The sequence below is a fragment of the Oncorhynchus gorbuscha genome, linkage group LG11 (genome assembly GCF_021184085.1).
Source record: "Oncorhynchus gorbuscha isolate QuinsamMale2020 ecotype Even-year linkage group LG11, OgorEven_v1.0, whole genome shotgun sequence".
NCBI lineage: Eukaryota > Metazoa > Chordata > Actinopteri > Salmoniformes > Salmonidae > Oncorhynchus > Oncorhynchus gorbuscha.
In genome coordinates, this window is record NC_060183.1 from 51,539,446 (window position 1) to 51,558,402 (window position 18,957).

General features: G+C 42.1%; 3 protein-coding genes across 21 annotated transcripts in view; 1 reads left to right on the plus strand and 2 right to left on the minus strand.

Annotated features, from left to right (window-relative positions):
- LOC124048888 (guanine nucleotide exchange factor VAV2-like) overlaps positions 1-4,969 on the minus strand; it is a 254,430-nt gene extending 249,461 nt beyond the window's left edge. For all 11 annotated transcript variants that reach the window (XM_046370051.1, XM_046370050.1, XM_046370046.1 and 8 more), the window contains exons 1-2: positions 4,776-4,969; positions 403-3,019 (exon numbers count right to left, since the gene is read on the minus strand). In XM_046370051.1, the coding sequence (XP_046226007.1) occupies positions 403-606 (204 nt within the window). In that variant the 5' untranslated portion in view covers positions 607-3,019; positions 4,776-4,969. The remainder of the gene's footprint in view (positions 1-402; positions 3,020-4,775) is intronic.
- Positions 4,970-5,083: 114 nt separating this feature from the next.
- On the minus strand, positions 5,084-18,138 carry LOC124048890 (bromodomain-containing protein 3-like). 9 transcript variants are annotated; one of them, XM_046370054.1, is made up of 13 exons: positions 18,120-18,138; positions 14,720-15,082; positions 14,467-14,604; positions 14,142-14,271; positions 13,817-13,980; positions 13,334-13,705; positions 13,077-13,205; positions 12,752-12,940; positions 12,216-12,284; positions 10,577-10,800; positions 10,189-10,463; positions 9,082-9,234; positions 5,084-7,306 (listed from the first exon to the last, which is right to left on the minus strand). In XM_046370054.1, the coding sequence occupies exons 2-13, from the start codon at positions 14,918-14,920 to the stop codon at positions 7,191-7,193; spliced, it is 2,160 nt and encodes a 719-aa protein (XP_046226010.1). In that variant the 5' UTR covers positions 14,921-15,082; positions 18,120-18,138; the 3' UTR covers positions 5,084-7,190. The 9 variants fall into 9 exon arrangements, with proteins under 9 accessions (XP_046226010.1, XP_046226009.1, XP_046226011.1 ...); XM_046370053.1 differs by lacking the exon at positions 18,120-18,138 and adding an exon at positions 17,154-17,529; XM_046370055.1 differs by lacking the exon at positions 18,120-18,138 and adding an exon at positions 16,776-16,912 and having other exon boundaries at positions 13,334-13,702.
- Positions 17,603-18,957, plus strand: part of LOC124048893 (WD repeat-containing protein 5) — a 31,494-nt gene continuing 30,139 nt past the window's right edge. Inside the window, exon 1 of the mRNA XM_046370061.1 lies at positions 17,603-17,805. The gene's annotated coding sequence lies outside the window, so the exon portion shown is untranslated. The remainder of the gene's footprint in view (positions 17,806-18,957) is intronic.

An 18,957-nucleotide genomic window follows, 5' to 3' on the forward strand; every position in this document is an offset into this window, starting at 1 on the left:
CTTATATGGTAAGTAATTATAGGTCATATGTCATAGAAATCTGGAAACACTTTAAACATGCAATACAATGGTATGGCCCCTGTGTGTTGTGGAGAATATCTGGAATTATCACAAGTGCTCAACAGTGACACCCATTGGGCCCCAAGAAAGTACAGGTTGGCGACAAACTGTACTTCTTCCTACTGTACTGTTGTGGACTGTGTAACTGTTGCATGATTATTGAATGTGAACACTGTGCTGATTGCACTCAAAATAACTATTTATGCATGTAAAGAATGTTTCAAAAAACACTCGCATGGAGAGCAGATTAACCATTCACCATGAATATCAGTGTAATGACACTGACATAACTGCTGTGGGTAATTGACAACAAATAGGCCCCTGAAAGACATCTTGACATACCTGTGACATTTGAGGTCTGAAGTTGATCTCCTTTAGGTCCACAGACCCCGGTGAGAGGTTGTGTAACATTTGGCACAAGAGCACTCCGTCTCGTAGCGCCTGTGCCAAGTCGAACACGGCCGCAGAAGGCCACACGACCCGGTGGTTTGGGGGCAAAACCTTGCAGTCTATCAACCATCGCCCGCATTGCCGCCACTCTTCCATGTCGGCTTGGGGTGTGCGTTCCACACTCAAATTCGACAGCCGCCTCCGTGGGCAAAATTCAGCCGCTTCCAGTGCGCAACCGAAGCAATCCTTCCACCAGTGTTAAAATCCAAATCTCAATTAAAATGTGATTAGTTGTATTATTTTCCCATGTATTAAGTAAACTGATAACTTTACAATTATGGTAAAATAGTGTTCTACTTTAGTTTTCCGATTAAGTTGATATAATTGGCTCCAGCTCACAATATGTCCAGCTCTGTTCAAGTAGGCTATGTCCAGCGGAGCACAGTCAGAACATGTCCAGCTCGGTCTTTTGAACAAGTGACGTGAGTTTCTGACCATAACATTCAGAAGTTGACGACACTAAATGAACACGATGTAATGTGTAAATTACCTTCTGAATAAACAGACCAATGTGAACTACCGGGAAAACAATTTCCTTTTCTTCATTCTCGAAGTTGATTTTGCATATCCAGAAGGTGTTAGAACTCAACTCATAATCCAGATTGTAGGCTAAACGTTTTAAATCACAGATAGGCTATTGGGAATAATAATGCCCCAATATCTTCTTTGCTTGTGTATTAAAGCCTACCAAATTGCAATGTTGAACCTATCATGCAAGCTTGCTGTCCAAAACCGTTGTCTCCGGAAAAAAAATGACTTTGAACAGCTGAGACAATCAGTTCTGACACTCAGTATAGAGCGACATACCATTGTATTTTGCGTAACTACCCAGAGTTTCTGGTTGTTCAGAGTTTCTCTATACAATTTCCTATGACGCTCTTATAGACAACAATTACATTTCAATGTAAAACCCTGTGATAAATCAAATGAATTTTCTTACGATGCCACACTAAACATTAAGCCTATCCACAATGCACTCGAAAACATATTTCACAAACTCCCAACAGAAACATGTCCAGGAGGAAAAAAATCACGTTCTCGTCATTCTCAGAATATCAAACACCAACTTTAATGGAAAGAAACGTTTAAAAATGCTCCAATAAACCGTTTGTATGTTCTTTCTTGTTCCCCCTCCGCGTTTTTTTGTTACGGATTGTGGTGTTCTGCAGTCTCTCTACTCCCCGCCGCGCTATTCTGAAGGTTTGAGAGAAAGCGTGAACGCGCTTGGCTGTAAGAGGGCGGCGATGTTGAACGTGGGTTCAGTTGGTTCTGGTTACGCACGCTCACGTGTGGGAATGATTCTAATGCACATTTTAAGAAAGTTGATACTCATTTACTGCATTTCGATACAATTTAAAAATATTAAATGCTATTTGTAGAACAAAAACAAAACATGTATGTAATGTTATTCATAAAAAGGGATCTTTTAGCATAATAAAAAATAAAAAGGTAGACAAATACGTTTGCTTTACGGAACTTTTTGTTGTTGCAGTTTTAAAACTGCAATTCTACACATTTTGCAATTACTTTTGCCAAGTTAATATGATATTTGAGTGACAGTGACTAACAAAATCAATGGGGGCCACCTGGAGGTCAGGACCCCTTCAGCCATGATTACTACATTTACATTATAGTAATTTAGCAGTTTGTGTATTCATCTTAAGATAGGTAGGTGGGACAACCACATATAACAGGCATAGAAAGTACATTTTTCCTCAATGTTGTAGATATCAGTAAAGTCAGAGCTAGAAGGGGGGAAGGGGTCAAGTGAAAGTGCTGTTTAAGTTTTGTGTGTGTGTGTGTGTGTTGGGGGGAGTCGAGGTAAGGAGGGTTTATTTTGCTGTTCCGTAGGTAAGCACCATGGTCTTCTATTGGATGTGAGCTTCGACTGGAACCCAGTGGAGTGTGCGGAGGAGCGTGGTGTCGAGAGAACTTGGGAAGGTTGAAAACCAGGCAGGCTACAGTGTTCTGGCTAAGTTGCAGGAGTTTGATGGAAGAAGCGGGGTGCCCAGCCAACAGCGAGTTGCAGTAGTCCAGACGGGAGAAGACAAGTGTCTGAATAAGGACCTGTTCCTGTTCCTGTGTGAGGCAGGGTTATACTCTACAGATGTTGTTGAGCATGAACCTGCAGGAGCGAGTCACTGCTTTGATGTTTGCAAAGAACGACAGGGTGTTGTCCAGGGTCACGCCAAGGTTCTTTGCACTCTGAGAGGGCGACACTGACACGTTGTCAACCGTGATGGAGAGGTATTTGAGCGGGCAGTCCTTCCCCGAGAGGAAGAGCAGTTCCGTCTTGTCGAGGTTGAACTTGAGGTGGTGGGCCGACATCCAAGTTGAGATATCTGCCAGACACGCAGAGATGCGTGCAGACACAGATCCTCTCCACGTCACCTGGTAGGAGCGGCCTGCCAGCTAGGATGCAATCCAAGAGCGTGCAGAGCCTGAGACGCCCAGCCCTGGGAGGGTGGAGGAGGATCTGATGGTTCAGTGTCAAAGGCAGAGGATAGATCTAGGAGAATGAGAACAGGGGAGAGTCAGCTATGGCAGTGTGGAAAGCCTCCGTGACACAGGATAGTGCAGTCTCGGTTGAGTGACCCATCTTGAAGCCTGACTGGTTAGGGTCAAGATAGCTGGCTAGACTAACTAAACTAATTTACCAATCTAAAATAGTTTAAAGATGAAATATGACAAAATTCACATAGAAATGTGACTTATAGAGTTGTCATTCTCATCGAAAGTAAGTCTAAGAAGCGGTAGACCTGTTGTTTTATGTGCCCTATTTCTATGCTTCCCGTTCTTAAGTTTAATTTGTGTTTCTTTAACTTTTGGTTTTGATACACCAGCTTCAAACAGCTGAAAATACAATATTCTTGGTTATGGAATAGATATTTCACAGCGGTTTAGATGGTAAAATGATTCACTACACTATACTTGCTTGTTTTGTCACATAAACTGAAATTAGGCAAACTATTAGAATTTTTGCAACCAGCAAAATGCAGTGCAATTTCTGCATAGTGAATCTTTAACTGACACGGGCTAATTGAGTGACTGTCAGTGAGTGACATAATAAGAGGAAAACTGCTGATGCACAACCAAGTTTTGAAATTGTACCTTGTGTATTCTACTATTCCAACTCTCAACAGTAGGTTGAGACCCCGACTGATTGTTGTTGAAAAAATGAGAGGTCCGGACCTTCGGTGTCCTCATATGCTCTACTGCACATTACAAGGATGATTTATTGTCAGTGTATGGATACAAATTAACCTCAACTTGCAGGTGTATCATTCAGGTGTATCGTTCAGTGTTTGAGTGAAACAATGTAACACATATTGCTTTGGAGCTACTGCATCCTGTTCCCAGCCTTCATCCTCCCATAATCTCTTTTGCGGGGTCAACAAAAATATAGTATCACAATTCAATTTACTCAAGATATACGGTTAGCCTATCATATTATCTGTAATGGATGTTGGGTAGGCTATGTCTGTGTTGTTTTGTCATGGATTGTGGCCAGCTACAGAGTGAGTGATGGCCCCAAGTTGCAGACACGATTAGTTGTCACTGAAGTTGTGGCATTGATCCATCATGGCCCAGGGCTGTTCGAGGCAAAGAGGTAACATGTTCCATATGCCACTGCGAGAAGGGGGGGTCACACAGTACAAGTCTCCCTCCAGCACAAACCAAGTAGGGTAAGAGCTGGGGTGGGCAGTGACTGATGTATAGCCCTACACTGAGCCCTAAGGCAATGAATCTGACATTGGAAATGGGTATTCTATTCTTGCACTAAAAGATTAATGTATGGTGGATTAGGTCATTTCATTTATTCATGCAAGCATGGAAAGTGATTGCTGATATCAACCAACAAGTCTCCTGCAAGATAACTTACATACTTAAATGGCTAATTCATAACTCACCTAAAAAGACAATAGTCCATCATATATCCAAGAGAAAATGTCCCCCCTATAATCATTGGGTTGACATTCACCTAACAGCACGTTTGGGGTGTGTAACTCACTGTCATCTGAATCCAGCAAACACACAGCTTAAACCAAATCTGTCACCATATTTTAAAAATCAATTATATATGGCCACCATCTAGTGGCCTATCATTGAACTGCAGATAGCCCTTCACAGCTATGCTTTGGGTTTTGTGGCTACTGGCTAGCATATACCGATCATATTAAATGGCACATCCAGTCCATAAGCACTAAAAACATCCCACATTATGGTTTTAGAGTACATTATAAAAATGTGTACACTGGACTTACTTAATTAGGCCCAATCGCTTCTTTGGAAGCGTAGGCCATCGACCACTCCTCTCCTTAGTATCTGCATGACGGTCCCAACTCCAGGTGTTTCTTGGGCATCCTCTTTTTCTTCTCCCTTGGGTTCCAGGATAGAGCTTGACTGGTGATGATGGAACATGGCTTTCAGGGTTGTGGACGGTCCATCCACATCTTTTCCCCTGGATCTCCTCATCCACCAGAAGTACACGGGTGTACCTCAGTGAGTGAAAACAAGTGCAAAGAGAAAAGTAAAACGGATCAACATGCAGAAAATGAGGAGACAAATTCAATAGGGTCTTTTGAATTTATTTAAAAAAAAATTATTTCACCCGATTCCAGGTTAGCGGTTACATTAATTGTTAGCTTCTACCTCCAGTCCCCAACCCCCAAATACCACCCTCAGTCCCATATTGCAATCAACAAGCCTAAAACTACTTACACTGATTCCTTGATTTGTTTCGATGACTGACACTTACAGGAAGATACTATAACAGCTCAAAAAAGGGTATAAGAAAGTTACAATAAACTTGCATGCACATCTAGGATAAAAAGTAAACATTTGCTTTTGAAAATATAAAAAGGAACTATTATATTTGACCAGGGCCTAGAAATTAACTAAAAGCTATATATGTGTGTATATATATATTTGTTATTTTGTGTTTTGCCTCTAAAAGACATTCTTAGAAAAACCTGATAGGGCCTGTACTGGAGAACATTGGTATAGGCAGAGAAATGCATACAAGATCATTTGGGGAATTTTGCAGTTAAGTGCAACCTGGTATGTGGGACAAGCCACAAAATTACACAAATATTTATTTCCACCATAGCCTAAAATAATGCATATGACCAAATGCATAATGTATCAACTTATTAACAGTAAAGAAAACCCCAAGTGGTTTTAATGTTCAAGTTATTTTCAACAAAACCCCCCCCACAAAAAAAAACTGACCACAAATTATACTTCATGAAATAATCATATGCATTCTTACAGGAGTGGAATAAATTGTAATGATATTCTCTTACGAATAATTAACCATTTGTTCACTAAGATAAAAATAAAAGATGAGTTGAACTAAACTCATAAGAGGCTGTGGCATCTAGTCACGATAAAACAAGGGACCTAGAGGTAACAAATTACATTCAGAAATCAATACGCTACACTTCAGAGGAAGACTCACATTGTTTACAATATTGTCCTGCTTTCATTGTCCAAACGTGACATCAACAGAGAAAAAGATAAGGGGCCACGGCACTGGCGTTTGGAATAAAGCACCAACAGATGGCGGGTGTGCTCTGTAATATTCATGTTCCTACGCCATTGTACTAAAAATGTACACAGGTCAGCTATGTACAGTTTTGGCCATCCCATCTTACATAAAGCAGTGATGTACACAATCATTCATGGCACCATACATACATTCATCAGTGAAGATGGTAGATTAAGCAAGAGGCATGCCAGGAAATACATGTACAGGAGGCCATCACGCCTAGTGGTTGTCATGTTGTAAGTAATGAAACAAACTGTTGAGTGAATTATTTTATGGTAATTTCTTCTGCCCAAAAGCATTAAAAGTCTAAATTCTTTAAGTTAAAATCTTCATCAATAACCTCTCAGACCAGTTACCATTGAGCAGACATTTTTGCTAAAACTTTACATACTGCTGAAAAAAAGACCATGTTAGTTATCATACAAATAACAGCAATCAAGTCCCACTATTAAATAAAAATCTTCAGATCATTCAATTTGACTGTATATGCTGCTGAGGACACACAACATGATTGTTCAGAATAATCTGAAATGTACCCCTCAGAGGCAAACAAGGTTCAGTATTTGTCGAAAGTCAAATGATTGGAGAAACAACCCAAAACAGACACAAGCCTATTTCAAGAGGGCCCTCCTCATCACGAGGGTGAAAAATACTTGTGAAGCCGGATGAGAAGCGTTGATAATTTTTTGTGAAAGTAATTGAATAGATTGTTTATGCAGCAGGGCTGAAGCTAGGAGGTGGACATGGGGTTCTGCGCTGTCTTGATAACTATGCAACAACTCCTTCACATTGAGATGCATGTTGATGATTGTATTAGGAGAAAAAAAGACATCTGGCATTCATCCAAGAGTGTATTACAAAATGCTTGTTTTATGTTTGGTCGATTTTGAACACATCCCTTTAAAAGTAAGTGGAAACAAAAAGAACCCTGTCAAGTCATCTATAAGTCCCCATGTTCTTTTCTTCTTTTTCTGACATGGTGTAACATTTTGTTGTTTTTTCCTCATTAAATGTTTTAGAAGGGGGAAACCACTATAACTGCATACAATGTTTATTTTTACATTTTATTTTTATACACAGGGTAAAAATAAAAAGGAATAGTTCCCAGCGAGTGTTTGGGCGGCTCTTTTCAGTCAGAGTCGCTGCTGTCAGAACTGGACCCACTGGAGCTGCTGCTGGCCGAGTCTGAAGAGCTACTGCTGCCGCTGAGATGAGAAGCACCAGTACCGGACCCAGCGCCCTTCTCTGGAAAGAGAGAGTAAGAGGATCATGCATGAGACGCATCCAAACGTATTACATATCTATGTAAATGAGGTGCAAATGCTAAAGATAAATACTTTCTCAGATGAGTAAAACATTTGTATGCGCTATGATACCCATGTTTAAAATGGACTTGCATTTATTTTATTTTATAATTGATAAAGCTAACAAATATTATCACTGTGAATCATTGTAAGGTTTGTTTGTGTGTCAATTCATTCTGTAAAGGATGGGTTGCCAACTGGCAGTTTGACAAAAGAAAATCCATTCATTCATACACACACATGGTCACACAAGTGTTGAAGAGACAGGAGATGAAATGACAGGACCCCCCCCCCCCCCCACACACAATTACATTGTTACAGTAACCATACAACTGTCCAACTCAATAAATATTAGGGATGGGCATTTTAAATAATTTCCCCTTTCAAATAATATCATACAATTTTTTTATGAAGTCCAGATAGTTGAAATAGAATATAAAATATAAAAATATATTTAAAAAAGGTTTCAACTTGGGAACTGGCTTGATGCGCAGCCTGCGCGACTTGGGAGAGAGGTGGTGCTCTGCTTGGCTGCAGCAGCAAGGGGGATAAGCATGGGGTGGTGTGTTTGACATGGGAGGGAGAGAGAGTGTAGCCATACAGACTCACACTAGTTAGACAAACTTGTAAATGCCTTAAATTATCTATCATCCCATCTGGTAGGGCCCGTCGTGACTGCATCAAATCAATGTAAAGATGTTAGCTAAGACAACCAGCTACCTAGAGTAATTGAAGCCATTTGCTGCACTTTCCATCGTTGTCTTCCACAACCCCATTAAGATTAAACAGCCTACCTGATCATTGTAGCCTACTCCTTCTCATTTAGCTAACCTAATTCCATAATTTAAATTCCATTTTGCTTTGATTAGTCAGATATCACGTTGCTTGCTAACGTTGCTTGCTACACATGGATCCTCTAACTGTATTACACTTTGATTGGCTGACAAATGTGTGAAACCCACGTAGGCTACAGTATATCTTTTTGTGGGGTGAACATCCAAATTTACATTCAAAATGTTGTTTTATTATTAAGAATTCCATATAGATTATATTTTTAATGTGTATTTTATGTATACTTTCACAAGTATTCAGGGTATTTTGAAGTACCAATGGGATGATTTGCAATACCGTCCAAACGTATTTATTGTTATTAACAAAAATGATAACTTAACTGAATTTAGAAGTTAACCATCTAAGATGTGCCAATTACACTTTCTCCAGCTCAGGGCTCCATCTATGCATTTGGTTAGCTAACTTGCTAGCTATAACATTAGGTGGGTAGCTTGCAATATCAAGCTTCTTGTTAACAGCAGAGACAATCAATTCCCTTCTGGATCAAGTGTGAGTAGCCTTTTGAGATAGTTGTATAACTTTGAGCTGGGCTGTTAGTCCTTTAAAAAAAAAGAAATGGCTGCAATGTAATACAGGTTAACCCGGTATGGTACAGGAAAGGTATGGACATCTGGATACTGCCCAACCCTACTCAACTCGAATACTAACGTCTGTTCAGATTTTCGAATAACCGTGCCCATCCCTAATAAATATATGATATAGTATATATAGATTTGTAACCATAAAAGACCGGATGACTAACTTCCTGGACCACAGGATACCAACAATGAATGGGTGAACTAGGTTAAAATGGGAAGCAAGACGGGGTCCACGTGCCCCCGTCATTACTCTACGCAACTCCTGCTGTCCCTTACGCTATGGTACCTTTTTTGGATGTTTTCTTTTTGTCGGTTTTGTTCTTGTTGCTGTTGTTACTGTTCAGCTGGCCGCTGACATCCTGTAGCCTCTTTTCTAACTCTTTCTTCTTTTCCTGAGCCAGCTCCTCCTTGGATCTCGCTCCCTTGCCCCCAGCGGCCGCTGCAGGAGACACACAGCGGCACGCTGTGAGCACCATGGCCTTCCTGCCCGGACCCCCGCCGATGTGGTGACAGCTAGCTAGCTACTTCACAGCTATGGCCTAGCGCCTAATGCCTACAACCTGGAGGACTACAGAGGGCAGGCAGCAGGTTCAAAGCACAGGTGAGACTTTACGCTCTTGGACTTGAACAAACTTCCATCTCACTTGCTAAATTTGCTGTTAAGCGAGGACTGTACGGGAGTTATCTGTCACATGATATGTCACACTGCCTGACTCCACTGCGCTGGGTCCGAGTAGGAGCCGATATTAGCAACACAACAACAAACCCTGTTCAGGCCCATAACATTTTATACAGGAGGTCCATGTATACTGCATAGATCATCTACATCCAGAATGGCATCAATTTGACAAACAGAACCTTGTGTTCAGTTAGGCTACATGTACACAAAGCAATATTTTTTTGTTATTTCGTTGACCTAAGCAGCCACTGACCAAAAACCAAAAGGCCGGAAGAAAATTCATTTTTAGGAGTTCAAAAAGGTGGGGACCACCTGTATATCAAAAAATTGCAGTCAACCGGAAGACATGCAATGAGGTAGAGGGAATGAACATAATCTAGCTCAGAAATAAATACCAAAAAGGGAAAGAAATCTATCTAGTACTTAAAGAGATGCGAGTAAAAGCTGCTACACTCTTCACGCAAACTACGCAAATGTAGCGATGGAGCATCATTTTCTATGTAGTTCTACGTATTTTTGTGCGGCTCAAAATTTGGAACGGACCGTATACAACGCTCCGTCGCTCTGTTTGCGTAGGGTCCTTAACAGTAAAGCAAGAGAAGGTAGGAGAAAATACTTAGTAGAGGGAGTAGTAGTAACAGGCTGAAGGACAGTGAAGGTATCAGTGAGGTTCAAGTAGGTTCAATGCATGAGGTCTTCCATCTCAGGACTTACGTTGGGGTTTCCGCTGTTTCTTCTGTAAACAGGACTTGACGTATCGCTCGAGTTCGCGTAGGGTGGAGGGCTTGAGCGTCTCAAAGTCAATCTCGATCTCGTCTGGATTGGAGTCTCGCAGCGAGGGCTCTCGGGACTGGATGATGTGCACTACCCGACCAAGCTTCTCCCCTGGGAGCCTGTTGATGTCCAGGCTGAGCTGGCGCTTCTCGTCGTACGCCATGGGCAGAGACTCTTCGTCAGATTCGTAGCCCCGGCCCCCCTTCTTTTGTTGCCTAGAAGATCAAGAATCCAGAGCAGAAATGACAAATAGCCAAGGCTTTCATGGTGTTTTTTATTATGAGAGGCTGAGCAGAGCCCTAATATGTCAGAGAAAGGGAGGCCTTACCTGGAGCCAGTCACTGTGCTGTTGGCTTTCCTTGAGGGCTTCTTCTGCTGGCCCTGCTTGGCAGGCTGCCCAGGCTTGGCCTTTTTCTCATCCGTCTTGGTTTTGCTATGCTTGTTGTCCTTGTCTTTCTTCTTCTTGTCTTTTTCTTTCTTTTCTTTCTTCTTCTTCGGTTTGCTCACAGGGCCCTGAGAGAGCGCGGCAAGCTGTTCGTGGACGGCCTTTAGCTGGGGAGAGGTGGGTTGGAGGAGTTAGTGGTCTGCCGTAAGGGTATGCTAGCACTTCAAGCCCTGAGGGACTAGAAAAGGGGTAGGTATGAGTTTCCCAGAAAGAAATGTTCCACTTTTTACCACTTGAGTGAATCATACAAAATTGTTTAAGTTCCTATTTCGAAAGGAAACTAGGTTATATAAAATGTGGCATTACTTTAGGGAAAGCCATGTACACTAAAACAAATCACTACATAAGTTAACCTCCAGTGTTTCCCTTAGGATTTTTTCAGCAGCGGTGGCAAGGGTAATGACTGTGAGAATGTCACTTCTGGTGACTTAAAAAAATACATTCTACACCAAAATGCATGAAAATTAAATGTTAACACCATCTGAAATATAACTGATGCACATTACTGCACTGTAGGGAAATGAGGAGCAAGCATTGGCTGTGCGCTCGTGGCTCCCATTCGCACCACTGCTCGCTCTGTTACAAATATACATTGTAACTTGTCACTCATCTCAAAGGGATAATGTGAGATTTTGGCAATTAAACTACCTTAAACTTCCTTCAAACTGCAAGCAGAACCATAAAAATGGTATAAATGAGGTCATCTGAATCTGGGTAAGTAGAAAATTGACAAAATCTCGCACTATACCTTTAGAAGCGCATACATACAGGTCCTTTTTATTATGTATTTTTTGGAAGTGGCGGCCAAGTTTATCAGTGTCGGCTCGCTGCTGCTAAATAAATATAGGGGAAACACTGCATTGTGACACATACAATGACTTTAAACACGGGAAACTCTTCACATCAACTTTGACATATTGATTGCTTATCTACTTCACAACTTACAGAAACATAGTACTCTATACTATAACTTTTTAAAAACTGATTTTTATTATCTAGTATTTATTTTTGTACTACCAATTCTAAATGGAACTAGGTAAGCAATCTGAGCTGTTTTTATCCCTTTGGTGCATAACATGAGCAAAAATGAAGAGAGCAGTTTAAAGATCGCGCAAAAACCCATCCAAAACACCAGTAAATCAGAAAGGAACCCTCTAACAAGAGAGAGTGAAACAAGTTGCATACTCCTTTCATTGCCTCAATTTAAGTTGGAAACAACCTTCAGGCAATCGAGAGAGAGAGAAATAAGAATATGTCTACTTGGTCAGCCAGCAAACATACCAGGGAGAAAACACACACATTCAACATTTACACAACCATATAAACTCACACACATCTGCCACTTAGTGTCGCACCACCTGTAACTCGCCACTCCCTCCCCACTATTAACCCTCGACCGCTTGCTCAACTAATGCAAAAAATAAAAATAATAATAAATAAAAGTGAAATAGCGGCATTGATAATAAACTGAGATCATTAAGAGGTTAGTGGGGAGGGGACCGGGAAGTGAAAAGCAAATCACCTGAAAATGCTTGGTGCACCCGTTTTTTCCCCCCTGCCCGCTACCATTGGGGCGCTCCACAGAGATACACTGGTAAGAGAGCCAAAGGGAAATGAGGGGACAAAGATAGAAAACTCCAAAAAAAGAGATCAGAACCATTTTAAACACCATGTTATGACAAGAGCTATTGTGTGGTACCATAATGCAAAAAACGACATTGTGATGTTTTCAAAAAGAAGGCTTTTGTTTAGGTAGTGCATGCAAGCCATCTGTACCAGTAGGTGCATGGAAATGCACAATTTAAAGCGGTAGAGGGTTACATTTAAGTGCTATCAATAGGGAGACGACGAATCAGTGGAGAAAGCAGTGGTATGCATGTCTGAGGGGAGAGTGGGAGGGGTTAGACTGGATGTAAGGTGGCAGCCCCTCCATCTCTGTCTCAGCATTTCAGAATGGATAAGATGGCTGTGATGTGAGAAGAGAAGGTGGGAGGAAGGCCCTCCCTGAGCCCTTCAGGTTAGAGGAGTAGTCGGGCGGACCTCGGATCTGAAACCCACCTGTTCCGCACCCACCTGTTCCTGCAGCTCGGCGAGCCGGGTGGCCCGCTCCTCCTCTGAGTCAGAGCTGTCCGAGCTGGAGGAGTCACCGCTGCTCGAGTTGTCGCCTTTACTGACCAACCCGCCTGCACCGGGGCTCAGCTCCACCGGCTCATCAGGCATCTTAGCAAAACGCATCTCAAACACATCCTGACAAAGACACACAGGCAATTATGGCGAAAAGAAAAGTGACAGAAAGAGACACATTAGCGATAAACCAACCAATTCAATTTTACATACATTTTTCAAATGGGTTCCAGAGAAATATTTAAAATCCCAAACATACCTGAAGTTTTCTGGCCATGGCAACAACCTCATGATCTGGAGGGTTATACTTGTAACAATTTGAGAACATTACTCGAACATCCGCTGCAAACATCTGTGCATCTGGATACTCCCGGGCGTCTATCTTTTTCTGAAAATCAACAGCAAGTGTTATCCAAACAGCTCATGGTTGAGCAACCACACAAGCCAACACAAAGGTAATGATTAACTGTACAAGTGAATTCTGCTAGTGTACGGGCTTTGTTCTGTGGTGCGTACTTTGACAGTGCTGAGGTCCATGGGGTGCTTGATGATCTCGTGGTAGTCATGTAGCTCCAGAGCTTCAGCATCTACAGGCTTGTAGAAGGGCCAGGCGTAAGCTGCGTGTTTCTTCGACAGCATCTCCTTCAGGATACTGTCGCAGTATTTGAGCTGCTCACTCATTCTGCTCCGCTTGCTGCTGTGCTGGCCCAACTCCCCTTCCACCAGGTCTTTCTTGGGAGCTTTGATGGGACGGCCTGTACTCTCCCGTCTGGACATCACCTTGCCCTGCTTGCCCTCTGAGACAGGGCTGGGCGACTCACTCCGGCTAGCTGTGATTGCAGATGTCGTGGGGGTGGTGGTGTCTGCTTTCCTCTTTACCCCTTTCTTCTGGATGCACGACAAACACAAACACAAAAAGGCACACCCTCACAGGTGAGGTTCCATTCAAAAGACTAAATAAACATTTGTATGCCTGATGAAAACTGTAAGGTGACATACTTTGACAAGAGGTTGTGATGGTGAGACGACGGGTAACATTGGAGCATTGGGCGAGCTCTGGTCAGCTGGGACGTTCGGGGTGATGGCAGTCATTGGAGAAGAGCCAATCACAGGTGTCGTAGAGCCAGATAGGGACGATGGTGACTCGCCTCCATCCAGACCAACTGCAGCAGGTGAAATTATTAGAGGTTAACTCACAGTACATGGGGTATTTTATTGGCAATATGCACCCATTTTCTCACATTTTCTTTTACAAGATATCTATGGATCTACCCAAATTATAGGGGTCTATAGTTTCAGGAACAGATGAGTAGTGGCTTATTACCTATGTTCTTGCTTTTCTTGGGTTTGGGTGCGGGAGGCAGAAGCTCCACCTCCTCCTGGGGCATCATGGCAACTTTCTGCAGGAAGATCTTCTCCAAGGCCTGTGCCATCAGGACAATGTCATCTGTAGGCTGTTGGGCAGAGCAAAAACAGGAAGTGAGAAACATGAGTGGGAAATACAAAGAGGAAACTTGAGATCAATTTAAAAACGTAGAGCTTTGGGAGAAGCCCTGGGAGAATCTGGAAACATATTAGACTAATATTAAATCCAGAATAAATGGACCCCTAGGAGAAACAGTCTGTATTTACTCTCTTGGAGTACTCACCTTGTTATATATGTAACAGTTGGTGAACATGGTGTTGAAGTCCTGCATGCATTCACTGGCACTCCAATAGTAGTTATGCTCCAGTCTCTTTTTGATGGTTCCCATGTCCATAGGTTGTTTTATGACTTTATGGTAATCCTGATAAACAGAACATGAAAAACATTGTGAGCATTGTCATTTGCAGTGATCTATCTATAGTCATTGGCTTTCTGACAAATATAACACCCATTACCAATATCTACAGTCTACTCACCATAAGACCCAATTTGATGGCATCAACTGGCACGTAGAAAGGCCAGGCAAAGTTGTGCTTCCACAATGTCTTGACCATTACATTCTGCATGTATTGTAGTTGGTTGGTTTTACGACCTGGTTTGGTGGGATTGGTCACCTCCGGGGGTGGTGGGTTGATTCCCTGAAGAGGCGCCGGGGTTGCGGGGTTGACAGCAGACATGCTTGCGATGGGAAGGGGGTGGTATTCTAGGAGTCTCTGTTAACTCTCAGATGGACAGGGCGGGAGACAGACACCTTCTCAGTGGGTAGTGTAGTTCTGTTCTTTCTGCTCTTTAGTGGACTGGGGGGAACTGCAGGTCATTGCAGGGCCTGATCTTTTGACCTATGAAAAACAGAGCAGTGTGATGGTCTTCAGCATAAGTGTGGCAGCCAAAAATCCATGAAATAGGTATAATACCTCAAACCTGAAATAACATGTAATGAAGCAATTCTGATAAGAAAGTAGGGCCTTTTCATCACAATAAAAAGGAAAATGTTTCCCTGGAAAGATGTGTTGTCATCTCCAGGTTTGAGGCACATTATCTATACCCCAATCTGCAGCCTGCATCTCATGTAGCTTGGTCTTGGTGTTGCATTTTTCTTTGACCATAGAATTGTATTTGGCATGTGGAGACAGGTACAGCTTAGTGATCATGCAAATGTACAGGAAGCTAAGGTACAATTTATAACACTAAATAATAAATACAAACTGTCTAAATAACCTGCTAGCAATTCATAAACCACAATCCATTTCACCCCATACATAACCAAGCAACCTGCAAAACTGACTGAGGACAGCACAGCTGATCTAGCAACAAGTACCACCCTGAATAGAGTAATTGCTCTAGCTGTGATAACGTTAATGCAATCTGTACTAAGGACAGTTCAAGAATGACAAATCCACAGACATTGTCCTGTATCTCTTTCAATGACTAGTAGTAGCTACTAGCGTTACACAAAACAAAGCTATATTTGACCGTGAAAAAAAATGTTGCTGGCCAGCTAACTATGTGTGCATATAAATCAGTGGTAGTAACTTTAGGTTGCTAGCAGCTGACGTAAGGGCGGCGCTGCCTCCCGCGTAAACAATCACATACACTAGTTTATTAACGTTAGCTAGCTAAATGGCTAGTCACATATAAAAGCCATCACTAGCTGTATAGCTTTTATTCGTTTCGTTGAAAGCGCTGCAATACTGTATGTAACGGCACCGTATGGCAAAATATTGGAATGAGTTATCTAGCTAAATTGGTTATGATATATGCTCAACAAAACGCGTGTAACTTAGCTAACTATACTAGCCAGCATCACACGCACGCGCGTGGGGGTGCAAAGGGAGCTCCTAACACTTTTGGAACAATTCGCGCGGACTCCTTTGCACTCCGTGGATCGAGTGTCCAGACTAGTGCCGTCAAGCTAGCTATCGTAGCTAGTTTATAGAACATTTGAGACATAGCTAGTATTCACTACAGTATACATATGTGACCACCTAGCTAAATAGGAATACACTAAAACCAAATAGGTGGTATTATGGGCTCCATTGCAACATTCTCCAAAAAGATGGCGGGCATATGTTATCCATTAGGTATCACTAGGTAGAGAACGTTAACAGCCGATTTAACCCCCCACCCCACACTACCTAGCTAACTACGAGCAGTTTCAAGAAATATATTTTACAACTAAATAACCCTCCTTGTTTTAGCTGGTTTCTGCAAGAGCATGTAGCTATTGCTACAACTGCGTAGTTAGCTAATTTGCCCACACTAATATCTTGTTAAACGTTTCGCGCCCATATTGCCAAAATATTTAACCCAATAGACAAGTAATTTGTTATGCTTTGTTGTATTGTTGCAATGCGCTGTCAGACGTAGCTTTGCTGAAAATCTTCGGACGTTAGCTAGCTTGCTTAGTTAACGCTAACAAGCGTTTCAGCACCCAATTTTTCATTACACTGAAGTATGAACGTTACATGGTTCGCTAAAGAAACGCTATTATCATAATAATTATGGTGAAATATAAACATTTTAATGCATTACTTTCTTGAGGCCTCCGATGGGTTTGCGTGTTGCTGGCAGCCCGAGTTGCTCTTGCTTTATTTGAGCGAGGCCGAGCAGCATGAAGATGAGGTTACGCATGCGCACGGTTTGTGATCAATTTACTGGCGCTGAAGACTGTGCTCCCCCAACATGCGTGTTGTTCAGTGTATATACTGCACACTACTATCAAATATTTTCGAGTATACTGAAAACCGAAGTATGCAGAGGCCACGCTAAATAAATAAATGGACTGCAATAATCTGCAATACAAATAAACAGCTGGAATAACTTTATCTTCAGCTTGCAATGTATGCCATGGATGGATGACTTTAGCATTGATTATGGATATTTCACAAATCTTTTTAACTTTATATTCACCTGTAAACATTTAAAAGACACAGAGATGAGTGCTGACACCTTCCCCTTGTTGTTTCTCCTGGTTCTGTCTGCTGTGTTTTACAGAGAACGAAAACCTCTCAGGGCAGGGCGTCTCCGGTTCTGCACTCCTACCTGGCAGGTTGTTCTAGGACACCCCCGCCTTATAATCACTCGATCGGTCTGTCTTGAGCACCCTCCATTCCTGTCCCTGATTCTGTTCAGCCTGTGCCCTCTTTCGAGCTGCCCTCCACTGCACATAGTGATAATAACTTGATGGTTAATTTTGTATAACATCAACTAATACACGTCTGTATTGTTGATGTGTCTTGACATGTGTAGCTAGGTTTCTCTAAGTCCAAAACACAAAGTTTACAAACGTGATTCTAATCAGAACCACCGTCAAATCGTCCCTCCACGCTTGCCGTATGCACTGCCTAAGCACACATGCGCAATGTGCGTCTTCTTCACTGCCACATTCCCCGCCTGAGCCCTAAACTGAAACGAACTGGCCCTATAATTTTATTCGTGCTCAATTAGGGCGAAAATACGTTCATCGTATTTATAGGCTAAACACATTCGTGTAATTAATAAGATTTCTTCCTGGAGGAAGAAAAGTCAGCCGAGCAAATACATTTTAACATTGGGCCTTACCGTGAGTATCCCTGATTTTATTGTTTGAATGGAGTAACGTCAGCTAGCCTGGTAACTAATCGAGCTTGCAATTTGCATGTGCAGTGAGAAGCTAGACAAACGAGAGAGTAAGGCCATCTGTGTTTAACATAGTTAACTATATTTTGAAGGATAGGATTCATACAATAACTACCTGGATTAAAACCATTGGCTAGCTATTATCACCAACAAGATCCACACTACGTTAGTGTTTGCGAACAACATTGCTAGCATAGCTAGAAAAGAAACACAGGCCCATCTGCGGTAAATTGAGGTTACTATAGCTATCTAACTCACGGTAATTGGTTTACTTGCAATGGCAGTTAGCTAGCTGGCCAGCCAGGTAACATAGTATCTCCTCTCTTTCTCCAGACAAACGAACGTCATTATTACTTAGTTAACTACTCGGCTCTACCTAGCTAACGTTGCTGTGCCATCCATGACTGGGTAGGAAGCCAGTGTGGGGGTAGTGTCAGTGTCGCTACGTTAACAAAATCATACCTAGGGTTCAAAATCATATCCAATACTGTTATATTAATCTACAAACTAAAGGGTAGCGTCTTGCGTTGTACCTATACAATTTATTATCCTTACATTTCCCCTGACATGATCGTCATCGAAAAGCTGACTAAACTCAACTCCATTGTCGTCACTAGTTACCACAGTCAGAATGCCTGCCTACTCGACCAATCAGCTGGAGTGTGACGATGCGTAAACCGGTTTACGGTTCGTGGGGAAACGACCAATCAGATGAGGGCGTGTATGCAGATGAGGGACATGGGGTGTTTCTCAATATGCATGCTACCGTGTTCCACATGCTCAAATAATTTTACAACTAAACCAAAAGATGCCACAGCCTGTCGCTTCCAATGGGAACACATTAGTCATAATGGGCAGACCAAGCAATGACAGTGCAGAGTCAAGCACGAGCTAGCGAGATCCTGTTGGCGTGTCCTAGCATAATTTCCATATTTGCGTTAGGGAACGCTTATGTGAAGTGCGCGTGTGCAATTACCCCATTTAGCCTTTTTGCACTTTCTAAACAACGCGATAAAAAAAATCAGTCTACCAAACCTAGTCCACTCTGTTCATAACAGATTCGTTTTGGAAACAGAAAACTGTATATCAAATATTT